This window comes from Silene latifolia, chromosome X (assembly GCF_048544455.1).
Source record: "Silene latifolia isolate original U9 population chromosome X, ASM4854445v1, whole genome shotgun sequence".
In the NCBI taxonomy this organism is placed as follows: domain Eukaryota; kingdom Viridiplantae; phylum Streptophyta; class Magnoliopsida; order Caryophyllales; family Caryophyllaceae; genus Silene; species Silene latifolia.
The window spans coordinates 345,006,827-345,034,809 of record NC_133537.1 but is presented as its reverse complement, the minus strand read 5'-3'; the positions used below and the strand labels follow the sequence as shown (position 1 = coordinate 345,034,809).

At 35.1% G+C, this 27,983-nt stretch overlaps 4 protein-coding genes across 6 annotated transcripts; 2 read left to right on the top strand and 2 right to left on the bottom strand.

Moving 5' to 3' along the window:
* Positions 1-7: 7 nt before the first annotated feature.
* Positions 8-4,658, bottom strand: LOC141619785 (uncharacterized). Of its 2 annotated transcripts, none has more exons than XM_074436802.1 (8): positions 4,413-4,658; positions 4,109-4,248; positions 1,887-1,993; positions 1,698-1,739; positions 1,523-1,604; positions 989-1,085; positions 764-870; positions 8-306 (listed from the first exon to the last, which is right to left on the bottom strand). In XM_074436802.1, the coding sequence occupies exons 2-8, from the start codon at positions 4,237-4,239 to the stop codon at positions 183-185; spliced, it is 690 nt and encodes a 229-aa protein (XP_074292903.1). In that variant the 5' UTR covers positions 4,240-4,248; positions 4,413-4,658; the 3' UTR covers positions 8-182. The 2 variants fall into 2 exon arrangements, with proteins under 2 accessions (XP_074292903.1, XP_074292904.1); XM_074436803.1 differs by having other exon boundaries at positions 4,109-4,240; positions 4,413-4,633.
* Positions 4,659-10,149: 5,491 nt separating this feature from the next.
* Positions 10,150-13,241, top strand: LOC141619783 (farnesyl pyrophosphate synthase-like). Its single transcript, XM_074436800.1, has 9 exons — positions 10,150-10,499; positions 10,785-11,129; positions 11,224-11,312; positions 11,418-11,469; positions 11,579-11,674; positions 11,858-11,902; positions 11,998-12,087; positions 12,193-12,264; positions 12,878-13,241. The coding sequence occupies exons 1-9, from the start codon at positions 10,386-10,388 to the stop codon at positions 13,004-13,006; spliced, it is 1,032 nt and encodes a 343-aa protein (XP_074292901.1). The 5' UTR covers positions 10,150-10,385; the 3' UTR covers positions 13,007-13,241.
* Positions 13,242-17,564: 4,323 nt separating this feature from the next.
* LOC141619780 (cellulose synthase-like protein E1) lies at positions 17,565-21,108 on the top strand. Of its 2 annotated transcripts, none has more exons than XM_074436798.1 (8): positions 17,565-17,879; positions 18,070-18,517; positions 18,607-18,910; positions 19,012-19,161; positions 19,233-19,364; positions 19,445-19,657; positions 19,852-20,079; positions 20,169-21,108. In XM_074436798.1, the coding sequence occupies exons 2-8, from the start codon at positions 18,234-18,236 to the stop codon at positions 21,063-21,065; spliced, it is 2,208 nt and encodes a 735-aa protein (XP_074292899.1). In that variant the 5' UTR covers positions 17,565-17,879; positions 18,070-18,233; the 3' UTR covers positions 21,066-21,108. The 2 variants fall into 2 exon arrangements, with proteins under 2 accessions (XP_074292899.1, XP_074292898.1); XM_074436797.1 differs by having other exon boundaries at positions 17,782-17,901; positions 18,072-18,517.
* Positions 21,109-21,424: 316 nt separating this feature from the next.
* On the bottom strand, positions 21,425-23,536 carry LOC141619782 (protein NOI4-like). The gene is made up of 3 exons (XM_074436799.1): positions 23,361-23,536; positions 22,630-22,812; positions 21,425-21,797 (listed from the first exon to the last, which is right to left on the bottom strand). Exons 1-3 carry the CDS (start codon positions 23,364-23,366, stop codon positions 21,753-21,755), a joined length of 234 nt encoding a protein of 77 aa, XP_074292900.1. The 5' UTR covers positions 23,367-23,536; the 3' UTR covers positions 21,425-21,752.
* Between the last annotated feature and the right edge of the window lie 4,447 nt (positions 23,537-27,983).

Below are 27,983 nucleotides of genomic sequence, written 5' to 3'. Positions count from 1 at the left end.
ACAAGTAGAAGACAACCTAAAGCACATTCATTTGCAGAGGTGCAGAATCAGGCAACCAATATGTTAAAAAGGATTTTGTCCAACAACACTTTCATGCCACAGAAATAAGGAAGTTCGTAGTTTCATTACATTGTTCACTTTCTTTTTTTTTCTCCTTTCCCCAAACAGGGTTATATACCACTCTACTTCATGTATTTGTGTAGAAATTTCCGGTGGAAATCACTACGAATCGTGTCATTGATAAATCGTTTAGCTAGCTTTGTCTCACCACGAGCTTGGTTCTTGAATACAACGTCATCATCCCACCTGCACCACATACAAGGAAAAACTTGGGGATAAGAAACTAGCACTTTCACTGGGAGAAAAGGAAAAAAACCAGTACTGTTGAGATAGTTTATCACGCATTTCACGCCTTGCCTTGAATAAAGATATTTTGTTCAAAATTTCTCACATCACTCATTCAAAATTTCTACTACCTATTTTGTTCTCATGACCTCATTCTTTGCAATTCCTTTTTGAAAGAAAACAACCTCTATGTGGGGGTTAGATGGTTTCAGCAAAATATATTATCAACAAGCTAACCTTCTTTGAGGAGTGCTATCTACCTTCTCCCTCCCACCTTCTCCTTTTATCCTCTCACAAACGATTAAAATAATATATATCGTGTGGGGTCGAACGGCAAGTGGATGAGGCCGAATATACTATATTTTAACCGGTTATTAGAGGAGAAGGTAGAAAAGAGAAGGTGGATAGAAATTCTTACCTTCTTTTGACATTGAAGTTGGTGGGATTATTAATATTAAGCAGTGGGTTTCCTCTAATAAGTTCTGCTTCCTTGGTTTTCAGTTCTTCTTCTTGCTGTTGTCTTTCCTGTATTTATTGAATGTGTCAAAAACATTACCATATAAAAAGATGCTCCGTAATTGACATGGATCAAATCTAGTTATACCACATCCAAACTAAAAAAAATGGATTCATCAAAATTTACCTTGCGTGCCATCTCTTCAGCCTTTTCCCTCTTTATCTGTTCAAGCTCAGCTAAAAGAGCTTCGGTGTCATCCTCGTCATCGTCATCGTCATCATCACTAAACAGAAAAGTAGACGTAAGTCAATACTTAGCAAAAGTAAGTAGAAAGTGCATAATAATGAGAAATAGCTGCATGTGAAGGAGAGATATCAACCTCAAACCAACTTCCAGAAACAACTATGCTTCCGGCAATGTTGCAAGGACTCTAAGTAGTAAGGGACGGGGACAGGATATGTAAATTTTGGTATGCACTCGAAAAGTAAAATTTTAAAGTTTATAGTTCTAGTACGAGGGCAACAGAACCTAGAAGTCTATGTGCAGAATAGATAGTGATCACCAATTGAAAGCACATAATCAATTCCTTGGATTAATGACAAAATAGTGAGTTGGAGAGAGTCGGACTGCAAAGCTTTGAGAAGGTTTTCATGTGCCGTATCCCTCTCTTGACTGTTACAGTAAAAAGTGGGGGCAAATGTTTATTAATTATGTAACTACCTTTCGTCGTCACTTTTTACATCCACATCAGAATCATCAGCATCTACATTTTTCGGAATGAAATCAGTATCTCGTTTTGATCCTGTATAAGATAAAAAGTTTGTTTCAACTTTAGAAATATTTTAACTGTATATCCACACCACCCTCACCTAAAATAAAAGGGATCCGGACAAACCTTCTAAGAGAAATGGGCCTCCCTTTCTACGATCTCTTTCCTCTGCAAAATAAACACAACATACTTTAAGAGCGGGGGAAAGGATCTTGAACTGGAATTCAAGCAGCACAATGGTCATGAAATATTGCTAAACCAATAACTAAGCCCAAAAGTAAATAGCACAAGCAGTTAACATTCAGTTGTACTTACCGCTAAAGGATTTCCCTTTCGAACCAAAATGTTTACGTTCCCGCTCCTCGAGTTCAGCACGGAAATCCTTCTTCCGCAGTTCATCTTGTGTCTCCTGGCCATCCTTCCTGAACAGCAATGTAAACGTTAGCAGCCAGAGAAAATATCCGCAATGCACTGATTTTAAAACCATACCACAACAAATAAGAAAATTGAAGATTTCTTCGTAATCTTAATTATTCATTGCACCGCGTTTACATCCAGTCTATCCCACCCGAGTCTTGACCTCAGATTCGGCTTCCTGTAGATTGCGTGGTAAGGGGGTGGGGGGGAAGGTTCAGATGTACGCAGCCCTAGAGTGCTAGCAACAAAAAAAATACTGTTTTCGAATGACCCAATATGAAAACTGCACCACGAACTAAATCGGACGAGTGATGACTGCAACTTGACAATAAAAAGAATCATATCCAGTTTAGTGAACAATTTTGCTTTATTTCATTAGAACCCTCAACCAATGAATAACGAGTCTTTGACTCCATTGAAATGGAAACCTCGGCTTCACATGATTCAAAAATATCACGGTTGGTAACATAAGAAAACCACAACCGCCAAAAGACACACGTGCCTCCTAATCCAAATTAGCCAAAATCAGCCTGAATGTAGTCTTCTGTAAGCGTAGCTGGCTGAATGGCTTCTAGCCAAGCAAAATTGGTCTATAACCATGTACCCCGTAACTCCATAATTATAGAAGTAACTACCCAGAAGTGAGAATGCTAGCTCTAGGAAAATTACAGGTTTATTTTTCTCCTTTAAATGATACTCGTATACTTAAAAGTTTTATATGCCGCTCATTTGAATTATTTTTCCAGAGTCAAGGATCCTAATGACTAAGTCACCTACAAAGTGTAGAAATACGGAGCATTCCAGCGCGTGTCAAGAAGGTGGACTTGATTTTTATTGCAGATCTTTTGAGCAAATAAGAAACAGCCAAGTTTGAGCATGCAGCAACACCAGAAGTCTTAGAGAAACCACAATGCCAAGAGAATATCTGTATTGCCACGGACTGCCACATAAGGAAGAACACATTCTAAAAGACGCAAGGTGATGCTGCAAGTCTCATGCGAACTGGACACACACACACACACAGTTTTATTTTATTTTATTTTTGCAAACAGATTTGTAACTTCAAAAATAGAATTTATGCAATAGTGCACCTTTTTGGATTTTAAAGAAGGTTAAATGTGTAATTGAATAAAAGCTAAGTATACTGAGGAAAAGGGACTAGTATAATAAAGAACTAAATAAGAAAAAAAATAGAGAGTGCTGAATAACCAAGGCGCGCGTAAGGTATCTCAAGGCATTTTAGCTAGTGCCTCATCGACAATTATAGCCATCGCGCTTTTGTCATGCATATATCCAAGTGTTGCAACTGTTTCTAAACCATCATACAATACGAGCAACACTCATATTTGACAGATCAATTGCTTGAGGATATCATGTCTACCTTCACCTTTTTTTTTTCAGGCCACTGATTGCAGTCTTTTTATACAAGTTTTTTTTATATTCCTAGGAAGCCAGTTTCGCAATAATTGTCATTAACACTAACCATGGGTGGACTTATAATGTAAATATGAATTGTACTAATTTCTATTTTGGGTGGATTCAAGAAAAGCTAATAAGATGGCAAAGATGAGTTGATTTATAGTGTAAATACATGCTAAATTAAGAAAACGGACAATAATTTTGAGATAAATATTGAGGGGAGTGGAGACAATAAAATTGGGATGGAGTGCGTAAGACAAAACACCTAGTAAAGAAATGAAGAGTAATTTATTTACCACTACTCATCAGTCAGTTGTCTCTCAACCAAATCCATTCGTTTCCTATCTAAGTAGAGTGCATCATCCATCAACGCCCTCTAGAGCAAACGTGAGACTCGTGCATTATTCCACCTTACAACTAAGTGCATAACTTGTGTCTGTACTTAAAATTTAGGATAATGATAATGATTTCTCTTAGCAATGACTTTTTGTGAACAATTAGGTTGACAATTAGATTTTATATGGTTAAAATCTTTTGGGGTTGAAATAAGTTTAGGCATTAACTATACAGGCATTTGAGTATGAGAAAACAAGAGGCACGCAAATCAACACGGAGTATGGAGTACTAGATTATGAGAAAACAAAAAAAAAAAGAATAACAATATACATACATGTTATTTGATCAAGTTAAATAGGCATTACCTGGGCTTTAGAGAAGTATGAGCCGCAAGATCCCTAGAAGAATACTTTTGAGACGGCCCGAAAATCCTTGTACCACCTTGCTCGTTTCCACCTTTTGCTGGTGCCCATGTTGGTCGAGCTGCAGTCGTCATTCTATTTCACTGATGATGATATTACAACCAAAACGACGACATCGGATCAGATAAGAAACAACAACAACCAAATTAATCACAAGTTGACAGTTTTTTCAATTAATTAATATATATACAGATTCAAGAAAAGGAAAGCGAAATAAAGTAATTAAGAGAGATTGAAGAGATGATACCTGAGGAAATTAGGGTTTGAAAGGAAGAAGCCCTTTCGATGTCAATTGGAGGAATTGAGGAATTATGAAGCGCACTAGAAATCCCCGATCCAAAATTGAGTGAAACCCTAGAAAATATAAATGGGGGATGGGATTTTTAACCAACACAGATAGATGTGTAGCTTTGTTTTAGAACAAGGAATAAAGCAGAAGCGCGATATCATCTATCTTATGTATCCTGTATTTTTATTTTTATTTTTATTTTTATTTTTATTTTGGGTTTGAGTCGGTGTGGTCAATCTCGACAGGTGGACTGGATGTGTTTCATCTTTGGGCTGAGTCTGCTCCAGTAACATAGATATGGCCATATGGGTTGGCTTTTCATCAAGATGTTGGAATGACTTTAGTGTTGCGTTGGGTTAAATTACACGGAGTATGGAGTATTGAATTTGGATGTAATTTTTGAGTGATAAATTTCTAATCAGTAACTTTTTTATAAGAGTATTTCTAATGGTTAAGCAAAAGGATTTGCTTGTAAATAAAAAAAAATTCAAACTACTTTCTTAATTATTGGAGTACCACATAAACTAGTTTAAATTGAGCTAGTAGCTCAAATAGACCCACAAAGAGATGTACACCCATTAAATAAATGTATATGAGTATATCTAAGCAACAACTTTAGTAGCTTAACCATTAGAATAGTTTGTAGCTTGAAAGTGTTTTAACTTAAAAAACTTATGTGTAAAGTTAAGCTAGTATAATTGTTGCTTACCCTTGGAGATGCTCTAACACCGTCTTACAACATAGGACGGGCCCAATATAATAAATTAGCTCATTAAAAGTTCTTATATAAAAACCAATTGAAAGAATTGAAAACTCTTGTATTCGATTGACAGTTTGTCACTACAATCCACACCCTCTATCTCCTCATCAACGACAACTCCTTCGCGGCCCACCGCCTCACCACTGCCACCTGCTCCACCACCTTTGTAGTCCACCTGCTCACTGTCGCCACCTTGCAGATACACCTTAACCACCTTCTATAGATGAAGAATATTATGGTCACTGTCACTGCAAAGGGAAAGTCGTCAACTACCTAGGTTCAAATTTAATCTTGAAATTTCTAATTTTAAACTTGAAATTCCATACTTCTAAACTCAAATTATTGTTTTAACTTGAACACTCATCTTTTTATATTAAGAACTTAGAATTTTAAGTTGAAAATTTGGGTTTCAAATTACATAATTTAAAAGTTTTAAATTCGCACTCCCCAATTTTAACTGGAAAACATCATATGATAATGAACAAAAATCAACTTTTTATTTTGTTTCTTATTGTTACAAGTTTAGATATTGCTTTATACAGTCAACTAAATTTTTAGATAATGACTACCAATTTAGCTTGAAAACCGAATGTTTTAGATAATAAAATCACGGCTTTGACATGAATACTTGTGTGGAAAAGTTACGGGAAGAAGGTAGTCGGGACAGAGGTTGGTTTGGAGGTTATCATTCTAGGTGGCATTAATGGCTAATTTGCGAGGATGGAGTTGCATAAGGGCAAACAAAAGAGGTGAAGGGCAGAGTAATAGAGTATAATCGTGGTTAATAGGGAGTAACGTAAAAGCAGTTATTTTTTTTCTTTCTTTTTAGGTGATTCTTTTTTCTTATATTTGTTGGGCTTTTTGGTTAATCGGTTGGTCTTATGCTATGAGACCGCCTTATCCAATAACTTGTGATTCCTAATTATGGCATGTTTGAAAAATTATATTTGATCCTCAAATTTGAATTTTGCCCAAATACCATATGTTAATAAAACTTGAATTCAGATATGGGTTAGATATGTGAGGATTTATACAAATTCTTATATGTACAAACCAAATACAACCTTTGACCTCGTCACTAGGGGTGTTCATAACCGCGAACCGAACTAGTTAAATCCACCGGCTAACAGGTCAGCCTGTTCACCATAAGTGAATACTATTTATTCTTAATTTGTATATGCGTGATAACCTAAACGTTACAATTAAATAGAGGTCTTTGTTATAGTAACGAGTAATCATCATAAGATGTTGAATACGACACGACCAAACGCTCAAATGTCAGAATGTTTGGTGCTTATTTCTCAAATCAACGCGATATTTAATTTGAACCCTCATTAACTATCATCGAGCGACTTGTACGAAAATGCTAAAGAACAACCTCCACGGTGTGTGGCCAAGCTAGGCCTTAAACGAGTAACAACATTGGTTTTTTACTTTTTACTTTGACAATATGATCGTTGTATGACAAGTGCAATATAAGTTTAATACTCGTTCATGACAATTTAATCATTGAGGAGGGCCTCGGCCCGGTAAGGGGAGTGGTAATTGACAAAACCTATAACAATACTACAACTCTCTCTCTAAAATTTATCTCACTTATCTCTAAAAATCCCCCAAAACCTAACCCTTCTTGTTCCCCCTTTTTCTACTACCCTTTCGCCGGAGATGGGACTCTCCAAAAATATCTGACGATCGATCACATCTCCTCCTTTAATTATAGCTTCCAATTTTAACCTTGTTTTTTTTTTGCTTCCTACCGATTATTTTCCGTCTTCGGAGTTTATGGCGGTTGTTTGTCTCGTCGACCTACCTTCGTCCCGTTCGATCCTTTGTTTCTCCGTCCTTTATTCGACAACATTGCATGCAACCTATGAGTGTGTTTCCCCCACCCAGCGCCCGTTTCCCCCACCCCATTGTAAGGCTAATTCTTCTCCTAGTCTGTTCTATTTTCCATTTGCCCTTGGGATATTTCTCGAGTCGTGGTGTTTTATGTGGGCTATTCTTTGGATCAATATTGTGTTCCCTTTCCCTTCGCTCCTTCTCCCACGTATCAGGTCATTGGTATGGGCATAAATCGTCTTTTTCGAGTCGTGGTGTTTTACGTCGTGTTGTTTTTTAGATTTATATGGTGTTCCTCTCGCCCCCTCCCCCGCCCATCTGGTCCATTTTTGGTTTTACAGTGCTCGTGTTGGGTATTTGTTTCTTAGCTTGGTTGCATGTAAGGCTGTTTGTGTCGTTCTTAGGGGTTCGTTTAGGTATCGATGTTGGTTGTGTTTATTGGTTTAGGCAGGCTATTCGATGGACTTGAATGGTTCGGTTCGTGAATCATTGTCTTAGATTGGAGTGGGTCAAAGTTGGTCTTAACTTATTCCATTTGAGGTGTGATTGGGTAGGATCGAGTTTGGTTGTCAGTGAACAATGGCGTTGGTTTGGCTTGATATGGTGGTATGCAACTCAACATCCATGCTGCTGAATACTTGTCTTTTTTTCTTTTCGTTGTTCCAATAATATAACCTCTTATAGAAATAATGAAGTGATGAGTTTATGTCTGGGTTATGTTGGCTACGTCTTAAAATGGTTCCTTATGGTGTTTATAGTCAGGCGTTTAGTAAAGGAGCTATTTGTGTGTTGGCCTATATACTAGCGTGGCTTATTGGGTTGTTGATATTTGTTTTGTCTAGTTCGATTATTAAGATGTAGAAGTTTTTTCTGCATTAGAGGCAGGTTTGTTTGGCTTGCATCCGACATTTCTTTTCTACGCCCTTGCGGCGTGAGTGCATCTCGTTCTTCACACTCGCCAGAGCAAATGTCTCGATGATCGTTAGGAGTCTCGTGCCATGTAGATGCTCACGTGACGAAGCTTGTGCCTAAGTTATCGTACTCCACCAACACATAACAGTTACCCGACATCACATCTTCCTTAATCAATTAATTAAGAAATTGTACTTTTATTCTCAATAATGTGATACTATGTATGTATGGCTTTGAGAATCATGTTGTTAATATGTAAAGATTATATCTTTACTGTTCCAACAAAAAAAGGTAAATTATAAGAATGTTTACAAAGTTACATATTACATTGACCAAAGTAGTTAATTTAACCAAAATAAAATATCTTATTTCTTTGCATGTGTTTTGCAAATCATAATTTATTTTCGCAGTACGTATTTTACTCAATTTAGTACTTTTTGTCTATTATTTTCCATTTCATACCCCTAAATTAAAAAAAACCTTCAAATCAGTTTATCTCTATCACTCACCCTCCACCATCTCTGATTAATCAATTTTCAATTATAAACATACTTTGATTGTAGAATGGTGCGTTAATTCTACAAGTATCTATCAAATTAAGGTTTTTCGTTCATTTTTTCAGAAATCAGAATTCTTTATTTAATTTAGGGGTTTTGTTAATTATAAATTATTGTGCTATGGCCATTGGTTGTTGGGGGAATAGTGTTGCCGTCGATAGGGAGAAAGTCGCAGCCGGTGGTGGAGTGGGAGGAAGTGGTGTGGTGTGGGGATAATTTTGGGGTTGTTTGGTGAACGTATTTTAGAGAGAGACGACGTTCGTCGGCGATAGCGAATGTGAGGGTAGACGGCTGGTGGAGGTGATTCACGATGGCACAAGGGTGGAGGAGGAAGGGTGTCGGCAGGGGGACGATGGTCCACGTTGGGAGAATGGTGGAGGAGGAAGGGTGATGGGGAGGGGCTATTCATGCAGCACAAGTTTTTTTTTGAACAATTCATCAATGCAGTACCATTAACAGAGAAATTAGAGAGATTTGGAACGTAGAGATGAATAAATGAGAGGGGTAATATGGTCAAAAGTGTACTGTGTTGAGTAAAATGCGTACTGCGTAAATCAACACCCTTTGCAAGGATAGCTTATCTAACCATATAAACTACATGTGAAATGCTACCTAAGGTACACGATCTTATTTAATCTTCTTTTTTATCCCTACCGATAGCGGTGACAATCTCCTTCGGGGTATTGATTACTGAAGGCAATTTAATGAGTTGACCCATTTTAAATTTGACTTTTTCATTTGCAAGAGTCAGAAATTGAATCCCGACCACTTGTTTAAAAAGTGAGAACTCTTACCATTTACACCAACCAACTTTACACATACATGAGGGTGTTGTTGGTAAAGAATTGCATTGAGACTCGAGAGGAGAGGAGAGTAGGGTTGAATTTGGAAGAGGAGACGGAGGATAATAAATGGAAGGGATGTGCGTGCAAATGTAGAAAGACGGACATTTGATGAGGCACGCTTCCCACGAGGGGCATATTGTAAGGAGGAGGAGAGGTCAACCCAAAGTCGTAAAACAGCAACAATTCTCCAATTCAAAGGAGAAACCGAGCAAGTAACACCACCACTGGGCCCACTCGAAAAGAACACAAAACACATAGTAACCCACGAGGCAAGCATTAGCAGGCCACAAGTCACAGCAGGGAAATAAACGGCTTTTAATATGAGAAAGGCCGCAAGGGGTATTAATGCTTGTAATTAGAGCCGACAAGTCTGACCCGATCTGAATGAGTCGACCCGAACTTGAGCAAACCCAATCCGGTAGGACTCGAAAATACCGTGACCCGAAACCGACCCGTAACTCGCCGCGACCCGATTACCGGAGACCCGAACCCGGCCCAGACCCGACCCAAATCAGACCCGATTGCCACCTCTACGTAGTTGTAATACATTTTTTGTAAAACGGTTTTACCCAATTTTAAAGTATGTTTTGCATATTAAAAACAATTAGTCTTTATAGATGGATATATCGGTCTAACTACTATTTTTATTAATATTATTATGATGGGGTTTGATGAGATATGGTAAATCTGCATATTAATGTAAATAAAAATATAATAATAGTAGTCTGTAAAGAAAGAAAGAAACAAGGGACAAGGGAGTGGAGTCTCAGTCATGGATCCGTCCATCGTCATTCGTCCCTGTGTTGCGTTGTTTTTATATAAAAGACAGTCGACTGATCTCATTCTAAATCTCATCACATCATCATCGTTTATATCACCAAATCTCAAATCTCAAATCTCAATCTATCTCTTTTTCTATCTCTCTCTCTTAAATCCACCAACCCCCAATTGCAGATTACAGATTAGAGATTAGAGAATAGAGAATAGAGATTGCCTCAATCGAGATTGAATAATAAGAATGAGCAGCGAATTAAGGACAAGATTTCTACAAGTATATGAAGTTCTGAAATCGGAGCTCCTTAGTGATCCTGCTTTTGAATGGACACCTGATTCCACCCAATGGGTTGACCGGGTATGTATCTCTAGATTTCTACTCCCTTTTTTTCAATTTCAATTTCAGTTGATTCATATGATCAATGTACTCTATGTATATTTCCCAATGGGGTTGATCATATATATATATATAGAATACAATACAATAGTAGATTAATTCCACATTGAATAATAGGAGTATGAGAGTATCTAGTAGTTACTGAGTTAGAATCCAATCCAAACAATAAGAAGAGATGAATCTATCATTTGAATTCATTACTCTCATTCATTCACTCTATAATACTAGTACTATATTCTCCTTCAGATGCTGGACTATAATGTTCCTGGTGGTAAGCTCAATCGAGGACTATCAGTTATTGACAGTTACTCTTTGTTGAAGCAAGGACAAGACCTCACTGATGATGAAATCTTTCTCGCTTCTGCCCTTGGCTGGTGCATTGAATGGCTTCAAGCTTATTTTCTTGTTCTTGATGATATTATGGACAACTCTCACACCCGCCGTGGCCAGCCTTGCTGGTTTAGACTCCCTAAGGTTGGCATTATTGCTGCCAACGACGGTGTCATCCTTCGCAACCATATTCCCAGAATCCTCAAGAATCATTTTAGGGACAAAACTTACTATGTAGATTTGTTGGATTTATTTAATGAGGTACTTACCTCATCCTTCCTTCATTCCCTCTCCAAATAACACTACATTACTACTATCACCATATCTAATCATCATATCTTTTCTAATTTTCCAGGTTGAATTCCAGACTGCCAGTGGACAGATGATTGATCTCATAACCACTCTTGAAGGAGAAAAAGATCTTTCTAAATATTCTTTGGATCTGTCAGTATACATACATACATACCACTAAACATCTCTTCTCTTTATAAATACAGTATATATTTAACCTTTTCCACTCTCTCTAACGCTTTGTTTATTTATTTGTAGTCACCGCCGCATTGTTCAGTACAAAACCGCTTACTATTCATTCTATTTATCAGTAAGTTCATTTCCCACACTCATTTGTTTATTTATTTGTAGTCACCGCCCCATTCTCCAATATAAATTCTGTATCTTGTTTCAAATGTTGCTAATTTCTTATTGGACAGGTTGCATGTGCTTTACTCATGTCAGGTGAAAAACTCGAAGACCATATTGATGTCAAAAACATTCTTATTGACATGGGAGTATATTTCCAAGTACAGGTGTGTTATAAATATAGGACACATCCTTCTTTCGGTTTGCTAGTTTGACAGAACATATCGCAGGTTTTTAATTAAAAGTTCAACTCTACAGTTGCGATACACTCATCTTGTATAGTGTTTTCTATATTCTACTTCTGATTAACTTCCAGTTTTTATTTTGTTGGTTTTCTTCTTTCTGTATAGGATGACTATCTTGATTGTTTTGGAGACCCTGAATTTATAGGGAAGGTAAAAAGCAAATCTTCTCTATTGCATTCTTGGGTTGATCTGCCAAGTGGCTTTAGTATCTATATATCCTGACATCAACATCTTCTGATCTTCAGATTGGAACTGACATAGAAGATTTTAAGTGCTCTTGGTTGGTTGTCAAAGCTTTGGAACTATGTAACGATGAACAGAAGAAATTTTTACATGTAAGTTAGGCCTGCGATTCTACGCTTCTTTACGCCAGTTCGTCTGGTTTTGATGGCTTTCCAGCTCCAATAAACTTTTGTTGGGTCTAATTGGTCGTATTTCAGGAAAACTACGGCAAGCAAGATGCAGCCTGTGTGGCAAAAGTGAAAGAGCTTTATCATCACCTTGATCTCCAGGTTATGTCCTTTCTCAGGCACACTTGTGTTTGTATCCTAGGTGGCAAGCAGTGGCAGACCTTGGAATGAAAAATAAAGGGTGTCAGGGTTTGATGGAGATTTGAAATATTAATTACTCTACCGTTGAGTCAAGGGAGACGAGTGATAGTTTTAATACTGGATATATAAACTTAAAAAGTCAGCAGAGGTGGCCTTCTCCTGTCATAAACAAGGTCCTCCACATCTGTTTTTGTAGCTTCTAACTCATTTGAGTTTCACTCGTGAGTGTGCCATATCCACAAAATGAGGTGGACTTTATAAACCACGGAGGTGTACTACTACCATCACCAATTAGTTTTACGATGAAACCTTCTTAGGCTAATGAAATAGACAACCCCTCTTCTTTATGGGTGTTGCTCAAGCCCTTCTCATGAATTTAACCTGGTATTAAAGTCCATGACTATTACCTGGCCATCTGGGTATGGTGATTTAAGCTTGGTAGGATCAGGATAGTGTTTACTATATCTTATATATCAAGGGGTTACTCTTTGTGGGCGTGCTCCAGGCCCTGTTCAGTCATTTAAACTGGTTTGCTTTATCTGTTTTTTTGAGCTTTCTTGTTATAAATTTGCAGGGTGTTTTTGCGGAGTTTGAGAAACAGAGTTATGAGAAGATAGTAAACTCCATTGAAGCGCATCCAAGCAAATCAGTGCAGGCTGTTCTCAAGTCATTTTTGGCAAAAATATACAAGAGGCAGAAATGAAACTGTAATGTTTTCGGCTTATAAAAAAATTCCACTGACTCGACCCCTTCTCAAAAGGGAGGGGAGAGAATTGATTTGGGTGTTTTGAATATTTTTGTTTCAAATGTTTTGTAGCTGGTTTTGTTATCTTATTAGCTTGGCAGACAAATCATATTATTGATACATTACACTCCGAAAGGAGAGGATGTTTTGTAATGTGATGGTCATTTGCAATCAGTTGTCGCCTGTTATCTCTCGGTCACTATACCATAAATAGGATTGATACGAAGTAGTTGTGATGCGGTGACATTGCCTAATCTGCCCTATCTATCTATAGCTCAGGGAAACACATCTTGAGCAGGTAGGTTAAGCAGTGAGGATCCTCCTGTCTCATCTCTTGTCTCATGCTACTTTTACCTTGTCACATTAACATATGAACTAAGTAAATATACACGGTGTTTTGTATGTCTAATGTGTGAAAATGAGAGAGTATGGGACATGAGATGAGACTTAAAGATGGGACATATGTTCCTCATTGTAAGGAGTTCAAATCTTGGCTTTGCAACTATACGAACATTAGCGGAACAACCCTAGCCTTGCTGAACAGTAAAAAAAGTCTGAACTTGGTTGTTACAATTTTGGAATAAATTTCTAGATTTAATTTATGAGTTGGCTCCCCCTCAAATTGTACAAGATCAGCCTTATGTTTTTTTATTTTTTTTTCTCTAAACTTATATGAAGTAGAATACATCACATGTTCACATTCCCCCCTAATTCATAAATAAAACAAATGAATAATTGACGGTTCAAAGAATCAGAGCAGCACCTCAAGGAAGACACGCAACAAAAAATGCATGGAAACCATGATAAATGACTAAAATTAGAAAGATAAAATAAGGTGTAAAATTAGGAAAAAAGCAGAAACATGAAAATGTAGGGAAAATATATAGTTAGGAAGGTATATTTGGTGGTCAGGAGGAAGGCAAGAAGAATGGGGACATTATTATTTCTATTTACAATTGTGTTGTTCCCTCTTCTTCTTGGAGTTTTGTCCCATCTCTCCTCATTTTTACACCAAAACAAGAGGCTTCTCAATTTGTCTACCCTTCATCATCAGCCTCTTTTTCTACAACCCAACTCCTCTCACATTTTGTGCTACCACCACTGCAATTCAAGGTATGTATGTCTGTATTATATAATCATTCTTCATTTGATGTATTTTCTAATTAGATTAGATTAGATTGTTATGGTGTTTTATATCAGGTTGTTTGTTTTCAATTGAACAACAATTAAAATGTTATTTATTTAAATGCATGCATGCATGAATGTATATTCTTGTTATATAAATATATATATATATATATATATATAGATGATATGTATCTCATAATAAAACAAACAAATAATAGGGTAAAGCAGCAAGTAAGGGAGGCAATGGATGAGAAACGGGACGAACAAAAGGCGATGAGGCGGAAGATATCATTACAAAACATGGATGGTGCTGCAGATGATAATGCAGCAGCACAAAAGAAGTGTCAACAACATACGTCACCACCGTCAAGCCCACTTAAGAAGTCTTCCAGCACCCGCTCCAATTGCCTTTGTTCTCCAACTACACATGTTGGCTCCTTTAGGTGCAGGCTCCATAGACATGCCCCTACCAAGCCCAACATGCGACGTGGCCACTCTGTCGGCTCTAATTTATCCGATTTGGCGCCTAACAAGTTCTCTTCTAATCCTAATACCCTTTCTACTTCCTCATTGCAGACCTCTGCCTCTTCATCACAAATGCAATGACTTCCTTAATTACTTGCTCTGAATCACTCACTCATCATTCTTGCTTATTCATTCTTTTTGTATTACTAATTGAATTCACCCCCTACATTTTCCAATTATGTTTAACACCTTCAACTTTGTATCTTGATTCGGCTACTGCCTCTGGTTGTGACTAGAGAGAGAGGTCAAATGAATGATTTTATGTCTTGAATACACTACTAAATTGTAGCCTTATATAAGATAGTTTACTTGGTTTTGTATGTGAAAATCATGGGAGTTGTATATACAACTTTGTATGCTAGAGCAAATATTATTTTAGAAATGCAGAATACTCATTTATATCTATTTTTTTATAAACATTATTTAATAGATTATTTTTTTCATGATTTGCTTTTTAAGGTACTACTCCCTTCATCTCATACTTCTTGCCCTTCTCTATTTTGAGAGCATTTAAGTAAAATTAGAGAAAATCCCTATTCTCCCCATTTTTTTTTGGTTAACAACAAAACGGATATTACCCAAAAGTTAGAAAAGAAAAGCGAAAATAAAAACTAAACTAAACTAGAACAAAAACTTAAAACTCAAAGCAGGGACCATCCGAGGCCAAGCGACACCAACCATGTCTTGGTCAGCCAGAATAACGAGTCGAAATTGATCAGTTGCTGCGACATCATAACCCCCCTTATTTGCTAGCCAATCCGCGCATGCATTATTGGCCTCCCTATATACATGCTCAATCTTCACATTCCATGGTCTATCATTAATGATTGACCGATAGATTTGAACTAATTGACTATGACCAGCCGACAAATGAGTACCATTCTTCATAAAAGCTTCAACTACCTTAAAGTTAATAATGTAGGGCTTGGATATTCAAACCTTTTTCATTACTAGGCCCTGTACTCAGCAGACTAATATTACTAAAAACAGATTGATCAAACATAGTATAAATGACAGATTTAATTGACAGATTTGACTAGTATATTTCAATTAGCTGATTCAATAGAACTGTTTGGTAATTAACGGATTGTTATATCTATGTGTAAAGGGTTCACATATTCATTTTTCACAATCTACTAATGTGAATATGCTGGAGGGAGCAGCATATTGGAAAACAGTAGATCAATATGTCATTTATCAAACACTCAAATTAGTAAATTGGTAAGTCAAATATGCTAAAAGTTTTAAATATACTGAAAATTTACCAATTTGTCGTTTACCAAACACCCTCTAAATTTTAAATTAGAAGACAATTTTTGCCATGGCAAAAATTAATTTTGCTCACGATAATTAGCCACGAGAGATGCGTGGCAAAAAGACAAATCTCTGTGCATTTTAAGGTTTTTTTGTTAATTATAATCAATTACTTTGAAGATTTTTTTTTTTGGGCGGTAAAATATTTTAGCCGCGAGAATTAGCTATTTAGGCCACAAATCTTATCTATATTAATGCAAAAGACAATGCTCAACACAAGATGCGCCACATCATTCACCCATTTTTTTTTTTGAGAAATTCAGGTAATGGTAGGTCCCGTTTACGTGGAAAGAGTTTATTTCTTTAAATCGTCTCTGAGAAACATGCGACAAATTATGTCATAGAAAATATTTTATGAAATAAATAGATAATCGTGATAAAAGTAATTGCATATAAACGGAATGAATTAAAAATCGAAATAAATGAAAATAATTACATATAATCGGACTGAATTGCATAGTTAATGAAATAAATAGATAATTGGCAGAAGTAAAAGAAATTGCATATAAACGGAATGAATTACAAATCGGAATAAATGAAAGTAATTACATATAATCGGACTAAATTACATAGTTAATGTAATAAATAGATAATCGGCATAAGTAAGAGAAATTGCATATAAACGGAATGAATTACAAATCGGAATAAATGAAAGTAATTACATATAATCGGACTGAATTACATAGTTACTAATAAAATTACATAATTGCGTGAATAAATTACATTTACTTACGGGATTGATCGAATAACAAATAATGTGAATATTTTACATAAATTAATGAAATCATTCGTCTTTGTCTTTATGCTTGACGAATATAGGTGTTCATACCTCCAAAAAACTTGGTGATTACGGAAAATACGTAACAATTAATGTCAAATCCCCGAGAACCACTATCATGAAAATTTTCAATTTTTAGAATAATTTGCCTATGTTAAAGTTGATTATTAAATTATACTTCTTTTTTCGGGATGTAAAGGTTTTTATGTATGCAAATTTTATTTACAATAGTATATTACGTTATTTCCTCTTAAACCATTGCATGTGAACACGTATTTGAAACAAGTGTAAAAATTAATTATGTAGATTGTTGGTTTAGACCAACTAGATAATTACAATAGAAATGCAAAAAAAAAAAAAAAAATAAATCCAAAAACATTAATACCGACCCAAATACATACCCGTGCAATTTTGCACGGGTTTAAAACTAGTTTAAACATAGTCCAAGAGTTAAATTGTTGGAGTGTTGGTTTATGTATTTATAGGCACATGTAAATATTATTCCTTCTCATTCACTCATTTCTTCCTGTTTTCCGTTTTATTGATAGACGGATTTTCTTCCTTATTTTCTTTTTTGGAAGGTTTTGGGTGATCCAAATTTAATTATACGTGAGGTAGAGGAGTATTTTGTGTGATAAAATCATATTCTTATTTCTTGTGTAAAATGAAAGGGAAAGAAATAAGTGAATATATTCGAGCGATTATAGTTAATTACCCATACGAAATTATTTGAAAGCTGAAATTTGGATATTTTAGTATTATTTCAAAGTCGAGTCTTAGCTGAGGTTAGTATTTCCAAGTCGAGTAGTAATGATGTGAGCGGTGAGGCAAGCAAGCAAGCACGTGTAAGAATGATGAGAAGAAAAGAGACGCAAGTCCAAAGTGATGGCTACTTTAGAAATTAGAATAAGCTAGAATATGATTAGCGGATATAATAAATAAATATATAATCCATCCCACTTTATGATCCTTATTTAATTTGCTTTCTAATTATATGGGGTCTCAAATGCCCTTTTCTAGACGTCCTTCTGGAAGACACCGGTATTTTTGTTAGAACCGGACCTCTCAAATTTATTAGACAACCTGGTTGCTAACAAGAAGGGTGGCTGTGTTGGATTAATCTCCCAAAAACTCCAACAATTAAATGTTGAAATAAAGTGTTAAATGTTTCACAAGATAATACGTAAATTACTTACGATTGTTGTACGTGTTCCTTCGTAGTATTGTTGTTGGGTGAGATTATTCTCGCACCGGGTTTACAGGACGCTTCCCCAAGAGGCTGCTCACTGTTTCCTACTCAACAACTGCATATAATCAATGCCATGCCACTATATATATAGTGATTACTGATTAATTACTACTCCGTACTAAGTAAGAGAGAGAGAGAGACAGGGTGATTAATAATAATAATAATAATAAATAATAATAATAATAATAATAATGGGTAAGAATAGTGATGATGATGGGTATATGGCTCTATTTGAGAGTGAACAAGGAAAGGGAAGATTAAAACAGAGGGTTTGTGCAACCTCTATTTTGATAGCAATATGTTTAGTATGGATTTACAGAGTTAGAAATATCCCAGAAACAGGTGTTGAGGGTCGTTTCGGATGGATAGCTTTGTTTGTTGCTGAGATTTGGTTTACCTTTTACTGGCTTCTTACTCAACTTCTTCGTTCCTATTGTGTCTATAGATATCCCTTTAAAGACCGTCTTTCTAGCAGGTACATACATACATATTAATTATACTTCTATTAATTACTCCCTCCGTCTCCTTCATTTTGTGTTGATCATGTATAATAATAATATGTAGGCACGAAGATGAGTTGCCAAAGGTAGACATATTTGTATGCACAGCAGACCCTGAGATAGAGCCACCATTGATGGTAATCAACACAGTATTATCGGTAATGGCGTACGATTATCCACCTGATAAGCTCAGCATCTTCTTGTCGGATGACGCTGGATCAATTCTAACATTTCATGCGCTTTATGAGGCTTCCCTTTTCTCTAAACATTGGTTGCCATACTGTAGAAACTATAATGTTGAACCAAGGTCTCCTGCTGCTTATTTTACTACTCATTCTCTTAATTCTAACCACTTTCAATCTATCAAGGTATGTACTATGTATGTATCACACCTAATAATACTAATAATACGGAGTAATCCATTAACATTAATCTAATCCATCTTTTTCATTACTTTTTTTAATTGCAGAATTTATATGAAGAAATGAGCAATAGGATTGAGACATCAACGGCCTCCGGTAGAATACCACAAGAAATACTCGATATGCACAAAGGATTTTCCAAATGGAATAACAACGAGTCTTACACTTCTAAGCAACACCATGATACCATTCTTCAGGTTTGTTTACCAACCACAATTCAATGTAACCAAGCTATCATTCATTTACTTAACACCATGATACCTACCAGATATTGATTGATGGAAGAAATAAAGAGTTGAGAGATGTTCAAGGTTATCAATTGCCAACACTAGTCTACTTAGCTCGTCAAAAGACTCCTACTCATCCCCATCATTTCAAAGCTGGAGCTATGAATGCTTTGGTAATTCATCTTCTTTCTGACAACAATGCCATTAATTACTAGCTATGGAGTAATTAATTTACAAATGCGATGCAATGCAGTTAAGGGTGTCAGCTGAAATAAGCAACGCCCCAATCATTCTTAACGTTGATTGTGATATGTATTCCAACAACTCAGCATCCATCAGAGATGCACTCTGTTTGCTCATGGATCAAGTACAAAGCCAAGATATAGCATTCGTCCAATTTCCTCAGAGTTTCGATAATGTTGACCAAAACGATATGTACGCTGCTCGCTTTCAAGTCATCAATCAAGTAAGCTTTTTCATTTTTCATTTTCAATCAACTCAACTCAACCCAACACAATTCATTAAATGTCCACATTTCTCAAATTCCACTAAATCTCTACAGACTACAGTACATGATGATTCCTCATAAATTTCATCTGCTTCTTTTGTGCGAGTATACACTATCTATACAGTATTATTATAAGCAGTTGGATTTTATAGGTGGAACTCCCGGGACTAGATGGTGTTGGAGGTCCGCTTTACATAGGAACGGGGTGTTTCCATCGCAGAGAAATATTAGAGGGTCTTAAATACAGCAAGGAGTATAAGATCAAGTGGAAGGCCCAAAACACGTCCACTGCTGCTAACGGAACATTAGAAGAGTTGGAAGAAAGAGCCAAGACGCTTGCTAGCTCCACATATGAATTAAACTCCCAATGGGGAAAACAGGTACTTGTCGTCCATTTGAATAATTTAAACAACCGGCATGAAGAATTCAGCTGGGGATATATTTCTAGTTTAAAGTAGGAAAAATGCAGGTTGGATTGAAATACGGGTGTCCAGTAGAAGATGTGATAACGGGTTTAGCAATTCAGTTCCGAGGATGGAAATCAGCGTACCTGAACCCGGAAAGGAGTAGTTTCCTAGGAAAGGCAGGGACTACATTGGAAGATACACTAGTACAACATAAGAGATGGAGTGAAGGAGATCTTCAAATAATGATTACCCATTGTCCATTCTGGTATGGGAGAAATAAAATAAGCTTTGCACTTCAATTGGGTTACTCACATTATTGCTTTTGGGCTGTCAACTCCTTGCCAACCTTGTGTTATTCCATCATCCCTTCTCTATACTTGTTAAGGGGCATTCCCCTCTTTCCACACCTATCAAGCATATGGTTTTACCCTTTTGCTTACATTATTATAGTCAAGTACACATACAGCCTATTAGAATTTCTAAGCTGTAAAGGCACAATCCCTCAATGGTGGAATGAACAAAGGATATGGCTTTACAAACGAACATCCTCATACCTCTTCGCCCTCGTCGACACCATTTTCAAGTTACTCGGATTTTCCGACATGAAATTTGTGATTACAAACAAAGTTACAGACGACCAAGTGTTTCAAAGATATCAAAATGGAATCATGGAATTTGGAGTGCCTTCTCCCATGTTCACCGTATTGACCACTCTTGCACTCATAAATATGTTCGCCTTGCTGATCTTCGTGACAAAATTGGTAATTGGGGATCAGAATAGAGTGGTAGTTATTAAGAGTTTGAGCTTGCAAATATTGTTATGTGGTGTGTTGATTATAATCAACTATCCTTTGTTTGAAGCACTTTACATCAGAAAGGATAAAGGCAAGATCCCTAGATCTGTGGGTATTAAGGCAACATTTTTAGGGGTTTTAGCGTGTGCTTTATTTTTAAGCTAATTATCCGAGGCTTGTAGTTTTGCAAATGTAAAATACTTGTACTGCATCTCAATGTTTCTTGGTGTTTGTTACTGCTACGGTTAATCTAGAGAATCAGATATCAGCTGCATTTGCATTTACCAGCTCTCCTCTTATTACTATTAAAGACCCGAATGGAAATCCTCCCAAAATTGTTGACAGTAGCAACCTACCTACTGAATACTCGTATTAAGTTGCGTAGACACTGAAAGAAATGAGCATACATTTGCTTCTAAGTTGCAAGTCTTGTAACAAACAAAGTCAAACACACTTCCCTCATCCGAAAGGATAAATCTAGTTTTCTTAGATCAATTAAAAAAAAAAAAAAAAAAAAAGTAAAATACCAAAATCAAATCACTCCATTGAAAACAAAACCCATGTTATATCACAAACCAGAAGCTTTACAACACAAAAGCCCAAGAAATGGAGGGAAGAAATATACTTCCTGATTTAGAAAATGACCCCATACACAGTAGACAGTACATTGAATACAATATAAGTGTGTTCATTTCATATTTCATTTTCCACCCCAACTCGTTCCTACAGTACAGAGTAAAAAAAAAAAAAAAGTATTACAACTTCTTACATCTTGTCTTCGGGAAAAATGTGTCAGGGTGAGGTCTCAACCAGACGTCACTCTACGACCAGTTCTTACTAGACATAATCACATCAAGAGTGTACATCCGGGGCTTGTACGCAGCACAGCCACTTTTTCTGCAAAAAACAATGGCCATGAGGTAAGCTACAGTAAAAGTAAATCACGATACACGCAACAACAAAAGCACGATATAGCTGCATAACTGCTTGATATAAGTAATCTTCAAACCTTACCTCAAAGGCACAACTTTCATTTAAAGAAAGAGGCACATTTAATTGTGATTTCAGGAAAACAAAATACATCCAAGCAAAATGATTAGTAAATATCCACCTATACACAGATCAACGACCGCACATGCAAATATGCAATGACACTATGGCAGAGCCATACAATTTTTATTTATTTTTTATTTTTTTGAGGCAGGTGGGGGAGTGTTAATGCAAATGAGAAAATACACTAAAGAACTAGGGCATGATTGGAATATGAAAACTGATATGGGGAAATTGAAGGAGAAACACAATGGGAAGTAGAAGGTAGTAGTATTGGTGACCTAGATAGGTAAAATAATGAAAGAGGGTAAAGGTTACCCCATAAACGGAGTTAATAGTTATCATCCCCCTTCTCCATAGGGTAATGACTAATGCATCACCCACAAATGAGAATAATAGTAACCCCTTCATATCCCCTTCACCACCATCACTTTCATCATCTTTTGCATAGTTTTGATTTCCATTGCCTCAATCAAGCCCTTAGATGTAGCATTAAAAAAATTGTTAAATGACCTCAAACAAGAGCCTTTCCCTGTGTTTACCGCTTTTTTAGCATTTGAACGTTCACTATGGATCCCCCATTAGACCCCTCCCCACCCTTGATCACAGGAAAGTCATCCAGGAAAGTAACATGTGCTCCATAAAATGATTTTTTTAAAAAGAAAAAAAAAGAACTTACAGGCTGAGACTTATTGAGGTCCATTCCAGGCTTAGAAGTAGGCTGGGTATTTGCAGGGGAGTCGGGTTTTCCACCAGTCTTCTTTTCATCCCTGGCTTTATTAAAAATAACAGTGAATCCCTCTGCTGATGATGGGTCATTGACGTCCCACTCACCAAACTTGGGCAATGGCCTTCCCTTATCCTATCAATGACCAACAACCACAGATGTCAAGGCCAGCCGTCCAGTCTGGACACAATAATGGACAGACAATTACAAGTTTAAAACAACTAAACCCATATAAATAATACCCACACCACATGTGAGTGTCCTTAATAATTAGGGATTTATTGCCAATTGGTTTTAGAGTGGAAGCTCATTTGGCTTATGAAGCGGACTCTCTGTCCTCCGTTTTAGGATCTACAAGTATGAAATAATAATATTGGAAGGAAATGATGAATCCGTAGCCCTTAATCCTTCCTTATAGGGATCTAAAACTATGAATACCAATTTCACAAAATACCCGACAAACCAATATCTTACCATGGCTCAATTGGATTACACCAATCAAAACACAACAACAAGCATCACAATTCATCAAAACAAAACAAAACAAAACAAAAATATTAGGAAAATGGGAAACGGAGAAATGAAGAAATAGAAAGGCAGTAATTAAAAATTAAATAGCCGGATCAAAATAAAGATGAAAGCAGCTAGGGTTTGTACTAAAAAAAGGGAAAAATAGAAGATACCGTCATGAATGAATGTAATAATGGTAAGAGGAATCAACAGGGGAGGACAGGGACGAAGAGAGATTGAGAAATTGTTTTGGAAGATTTGATGGATTTATTGATTTTCTGGAGAAATTAAAATTAAAATTAATTTTAGGAAAGACAAGAGAGAGAAGAAAGTATGGACTATGGAATCGAACACAAATTAACGAGGGAGCTCCGATAAAAAGGGCACGCGCACACATACTGACATACATACGGACTGGACTACACACATACACATACTACGTACTACATACCTACTACATACGGAATACGGACTAGAGGGGGATCATTAGCGGGCTTGGACCGAACATAGACGGGCCAAACTATGAAAAAGTGTCCAGCGTGCCATATTTTGTAGTCTCTGTCCGCTACAACGGGCCACGTGTCGTTGTCCAAGCCCGCCCACTACAAGAACACGGGTCAGCCCGTAACCTAAATAAAATTAATTAAATAACACCTAACAGACTAACAGTAGTTGTCGTTACTCTTAAGTTCCGTTTGGCAAGACATTTCAGATACCTGATTTGGTCAAAGTAACTTATTTGACCAAAATTTCAGGTACCTTATTTTTTTATAAGTGTTTAAGTAGCTTATTTAACCAAATAAGCTACCTGAAATGAAATGTTACCTAGAGTAGCATTTGAGATTTCAGGTACCTGATTTGATTTGATTTTCCGTTTTTACCCCTTAAATTTATACTATTAAATAATTATCATATTCTTTTACGCCATTTCATCAAAATCAATTACATTTTCAGCTAGATTGTCAAACACTTTTATATATAATCAACTACCTTATCAGATCCCAATTTTCAGCTACCTTATCAGTTATCTTTTTAGATTTCAATTAGTTTTTCAGTTTTCAGCTACCTTTTCAAGTTGCAGCTACATTTTCAGTTAGTTTTACCAAACAGAGCCTTAATTAGATAGATATTGAAATTCAAAAATAAGTCTACAAAATAATAATGTTGGCTTGCTCGGTTACTTATTGAAATATAGAGTTATGGGTACTAGGTTTACTCCTGTAGATTTTAGAGATTCAAAATTTAGACGGTGAAGGTATAGAGCATTGTTGTCATAATCGCGATTCGATCCAACGATTCTACGATTTTACGATCCAAAAATGCTTGACCGATCTGGATCCTGCGATTCTATCATAGTTGTAGAATCTTACGATCCTATTAATTTGAAAATTTATAGAGATGAGATCATAATACGATCCTACGATTTTACGATCCTACAATCCGATTCCATAATAAAACAATTAATATATATTTTTATATAATGACACCGTAAAACCCAAATTTCGTGTAAGTTGTTCATACAATGATACTAAGATCATTAATTACCAATATTTTATGAATAAATATTGGTAAAATAAAATCATTAATTACCAATATTTTATGCAATGCTAGAAGTGTTTGTAATTAATGATTTTAGTATCATTTTGACAATGATATAATATTTACATGAAACTATAATTTTTTTTAGACTCTAAATTATAATCTTTTAATTAAAATAAAATAGAATTGACATAAAATCACAAGGTACAAATTGCTAAATCTTTCATTTTTTGATATTATTATATAATAACTTAATGCCTACCTATTTCATATAAAATAAAACTATAAATTGTTATTATAATTATCTTCTTGATTGAAAAGTTTGGGATATAATTGTAAAATGAAATCATTAGTTTCGATTTAAAAAAATATTCACCGAAAATACACATTTAAGACATTACTCATTTTTTTATTAGTTTTGCATATCAATCTTTTTTTTTCAAATAAGCATATAGAGGTGAAATTTGAAAATTGATGAGGTGTCAATTTAACATATAAGTAATAAAAGGTAAATATTTGTATGTACCGCGCATGTATTGTGCGGGATCTAAACTAATTAACATATTGTGCTTAAAAAAAGTTTATATTTAGAAGTATATTAAAATTTAGTTGTAGAATTTTAAAAAAATATGACCATAATATTTTATTTTATTTTGAAATGCTTAATTTGACCAAAAATGTCGTTATGTGTTTAGAACATACAACTAATATTTTTTGGTTCAATCAATCTACCACTTGTTGTTATATTGGTTGTGGTGCATGAATAGTCCGCAAGGAAAAAAATCATATAGAAAGGCTCCAAAACAATCCATGGTGTAATTTTTCTTCTTACCCCTTGTTTAGGTTAGGGGTACCACATGAATTTAACAAGTGGTAGATTGATTGAACAAGATATCCTTTATATTTGATTTTCATGCACAACATGCCCTTTTTGTCACTATAAAAAAACTCAATTGAGCATAATTTCTACACCGGAATTCAGAATCGGTCAAACTTGTTTCTAAAATGGTTATCTCGTTATAATCTACGATTTGAGAAAAAAAATTGTCGACTGACATTTTATAGGGTTGTTTTTAATGAAAATCTCAAATCAACCATATCTTTGATCTTAAATTTTCAAATGATCATTTTCGTTTTATCAATTTATAGATCTCGAAGAGGCAATCAATTTGAAAAAAATAGTCAATTCCGATTTTTGGTCTATGATTTATGCTCAATTGAAAATTTAAGAATGATAAAAAGGGCACGTTATGCTTGAAAATCAAATATCAAGGATATCATGTGCACAAACTTTAAAAGTTGAGTACCACGTGCAGAATGACAAAGTTCAGGAGTATACGTGAATTTTTTGTTTTTATTTTTTCCTCAAAAACTTTGGTTGTCTTTTTTTTTTATATATATACAAATTCACGAATAAGAGTGTTAGATAAAAAAAAAACACTTTTTTTAGTAAAAGTAATATGCAAATTTTTAAATAAGACAACTAGTTTTGTGACCCGTGCAATGCATGGGTTTTATCAAGACGCTTCCTTAAAATTTTGTTCTGATACGAAAATTTAATGAAAGGGAAGGAAAATGGAGACCCATTTTTTTTCAACTATAAATAAAAGATTTTAAGATAAAATGTAAAATAATTGAGATGTTGTGAAATAATCCATGTTATGGTAAGATTTAAAATAGGGAAGAATTTAGTTTGAGAAGTGGGTAGTTAATACAAAGTATAATCTTTCTTAAAACTTATTCATGCATATGTTTGTTCAAAGTGGGTTGCAAAGTCGAAATGTATTTTTTTGTTAGTAAGTTGACGTGTACTAAATGTGATGACATTATAAACAAAGAAGGAACACATAGTTTTATTTACGTGAAAATTCTTATGTTAATGACAAAGTATGCAAACTTAAATTCATTTTGGTGGACTATCTTGTAAATTTGAGCTGTAACAGTTATAATCTATATAACATTCTAAACATGATGATGTAACTTGTTGCCTCAAAGTCATATGCATAATCATTTTTCATTGTATTTAATTATTTTGTAGGGTAACAACCGAATATTTTACATCACGTTTCAAACCAAACAATTGTTGTGCCTAATCACATACTGCAAATCTGTCGGAATTTTGAAATAGGACGAATTTGTCTTAGCAATGTAAATCAAATTACTTAATGAATGCACAATATCTTCCATATTGGCTTGTTCAATTAAATAATCTATATGTACTACCTGCATGTCAACAAAAAAAATATATGTAAGCAAATTAATCACCTTATAAACAGATTACAAATACTAATCACATGATTTAGAGATTAACAAAGAAGAAACCAGAGTTGGTTATTTGACTTCATAACTATGAAGTTGAACTTTTTTTATTTTACACAGAATTTAAATATTAGTTTTTTAAATTTGTAGCTTTATACTATGAAAACTATGAACAATCAGGAGAAATTAACATGCAAACAAACTAAAAAGTTTAAACTTTAGTAGTAATGTAGCGCCTTTGATATCCAAAATTTATATGAAATTGAACCATTGATTTTCAAAGCACAATAAAACGGAGGCGGATGGAGTGTTTGTCTTCAATGTACATTTCACATGACCCATGGAAAATTAAGGATGAGTGATATAAAATGTGTTTGACTTTAGAGAGTTACGATATTGATTTTGTATTTGCTTGGTTCTCTTATTTCTCTATGAGGAGGTATTTATAAAAACTCAGTGAGCAAGTGAAAAGTCACCGCTAATACACTTAATTATGCAAATTCATTTTATCATAATTTCACTAATAAACTTAATTATGATCATTCATTGTGTCATAATTTATACATACCAACTCATAGTCTCTTACTATTCCTAATAAAATGTAATGAAAAATAACATAAAATGTAGCACTTAAAATTACTTAACATGACACACGTCAAATAATAAACTACTCATCTTGCCTTTTTATTTTATTGTATAGATACAAATAATTAAGTCATTTATGATACTAAATTTCGAAAAAATAATTAATTTGGAATAAATTTTAAAGGATAATTAAACAATAAAAGTAGAATGGAGAAGGTCTTAATTAAATTCACCATGAACACAAAATTCTAAATATAATTATTTTAGGTTTACTTACTAAATACGGAGTATATTGCTAAACAATGCAATTTGGTATTTTTTTTTTTACAAAACCTTATCCCTTACGTGAAATAATTTCATGAACTAAATAGGCATTACTACCCTTTTATAATTCAATTATTAGTGTTTAAGTT

Excerpts from the sequence above, each read along its gene's own strand:
- LOC141619785 (XM_074436802.1), bottom strand. The coding sequence starts at position 4,239 with ATGACGACTGCAGCTCGACCAACATGGGCACCAGCAAAAGGTGGAAAC. Across the intron at positions 871-988 it reads CTGAAGAGATGGCACGCAAG|GAAAGACAACAGCAAGAAGA; the intron begins GTAAATTTTGAT and ends CAATAAATACAG. Across the intron at positions 307-763 it reads AACTTCAATGTCAAAAGAAG|GTGGGATGATGACGTTGTAT; the intron begins GTAAGAATTTCT and ends TATGTGGTGCAG.
- LOC141619783 (XM_074436800.1), top strand. The coding sequence starts at position 10,386 with ATGAGCAGCGAATTAAGGACAAGATTTCTACAAGTATATGAAGTTCTG. Across the intron at positions 11,313-11,417 it reads TCTAAATATTCTTTGGATCT|TCACCGCCGCATTGTTCAGT; the intron begins GTCAGTATACAT and ends ATTTATTTGTAG. Across the intron at positions 11,470-11,578 it reads ACTATTCATTCTATTTATCA|GTTGCATGTGCTTTACTCAT; the intron begins GTAAGTTCATTT and ends CTTATTGGACAG.
- LOC141619780 (XM_074436798.1), top strand. The coding sequence starts at position 18,234 with ATGGGTAAGAATAGTGATGATGATGGGTATATGGCTCTATTTGAGAGT. Across the intron at positions 19,162-19,232 it reads ACCATGATACCATTCTTCAG|ATATTGATTGATGGAAGAAA; the intron begins GTTTGTTTACCA and ends GATACCTACCAG. Across the intron at positions 19,658-19,851 it reads GCTTTCAAGTCATCAATCAA|GTGGAACTCCCGGGACTAGA; the intron begins GTAAGCTTTTTC and ends TGGATTTTATAG.
- LOC141619782 (XM_074436799.1), bottom strand. Across the intron at positions 21,798-22,629 it reads ACCTCAATAAGTCTCAGCCT|AAAAAGTGGCTGTGCTGCGT; the intron begins GTAAGTTCTTTT and ends TGTTTTTTGCAG.